The sequence below is a fragment of the Rhinopithecus bieti genome, unplaced genomic scaffold (assembly GCF_001698545.2).
Source record: "Rhinopithecus bieti isolate Rb0 unplaced genomic scaffold, ASM169854v2 repeat_8440, whole genome shotgun sequence".
NCBI classification, from domain to species: domain Eukaryota; kingdom Metazoa; phylum Chordata; class Mammalia; order Primates; family Cercopithecidae; genus Rhinopithecus; species Rhinopithecus bieti.
Window position 1 is genome coordinate 1 of NW_016833255.1, and position 935 is coordinate 935.

At 55.2% G+C, this 935-nt stretch overlaps 1 protein-coding gene across 1 annotated transcript; it reads right to left on the bottom strand.

The window, feature by feature from the left end:
• Positions 1-7: 7 nt before the first annotated feature.
• LOC108524615 (nephrin-like) lies at positions 8-519 on the bottom strand (the record flags this gene model as incomplete). Its single annotated transcript, XM_017865701.1, has 2 exons — positions 331-519; positions 8-223 (listed from the first exon to the last, which is right to left on the bottom strand). Coding segments are annotated over exons 1-2 (397 nt in total), but the record flags the coding sequence as incomplete, so codon positions are not given.
• Between the last annotated feature and the right edge of the window lie 416 nt (positions 520-935).

Here is a 935-nt window from a genome sequence, read left to right on the forward strand (position 1 = left end):
CCCTTACCTCTAGCAGGGTCCTCTTCCAGGCGGTACCTCGGGAAGCCTGGGATCCTGGGGTCGGGGCCCAGGAGCAGCCCATCTTTGGCCCATTGCACCGCACTGCCAGGGGTGCTGACCCCACACCGCAGCTCCACCGAGGCCCCCTCCACCACTGTCAGGTTTTCAGGCAGGGCCCAGAAGCCCCGGGGGATGGAGGCAGGAATCACCAACTGCGCCAGGCCTGGGGACACAGCAGGGTGCAAGGAAAGGGCAGAGGGTTTGTCTAGGGAAGGTAAGTGGGAAATGGGGGCCACCTGGCCCTGGGTACAAGGCTGGGATCCCACTCACCTTCAGTCAGCAGCCCCAGGAGCAGGAGAGGAGCCTTGAGCATCGTCCTCAGGGCCATCACAGGTCCCCCTACTGTTACCCCCACAGTGCCTGCAGCCAGCCACCTGCGTCTGTCTGGCTCTCTCTGGGTCCCTCTCTCTGTGTCTCTGCCATCTGCTTTTCTTTTTATCTCTCTTTCCATTACTCTCCTCCCTTTCTCTGTTTTCCTCTCCTCCTGTCAGTGTCTCTATCTCTGTCTTGCTCTCTCAGTCTCAATCTCTGAGTCTCTTTCTCTGTCCCTTTAAAATAATTTTTTTTTCTTTTTTTTTTTTTAGAGACAGGGTCTCACTATGTTGGCCAGGTTGATCTCAGACTGTTTCCCTCAAGCCATCCTCCCGCCTTGGCCTTCCCAAGTGTTGGGATTACAGGTATGAGCCACTGCCCCCAGACTGTCTCTTTATCTTTCCATCTTTCTCTCTTTGTCTAAGGCATTCTCTCTCCTTTTTTCTCTGTCTCGTCCTCTCTTTCTCTCTCTCTCTATATATATCTTCTCTCCTGCCACCCCTCACCCCTGCTCCTTGTCTCACTACTCACGGCCTCTCAAGAAGGACCTGCAGCCCAGAGTC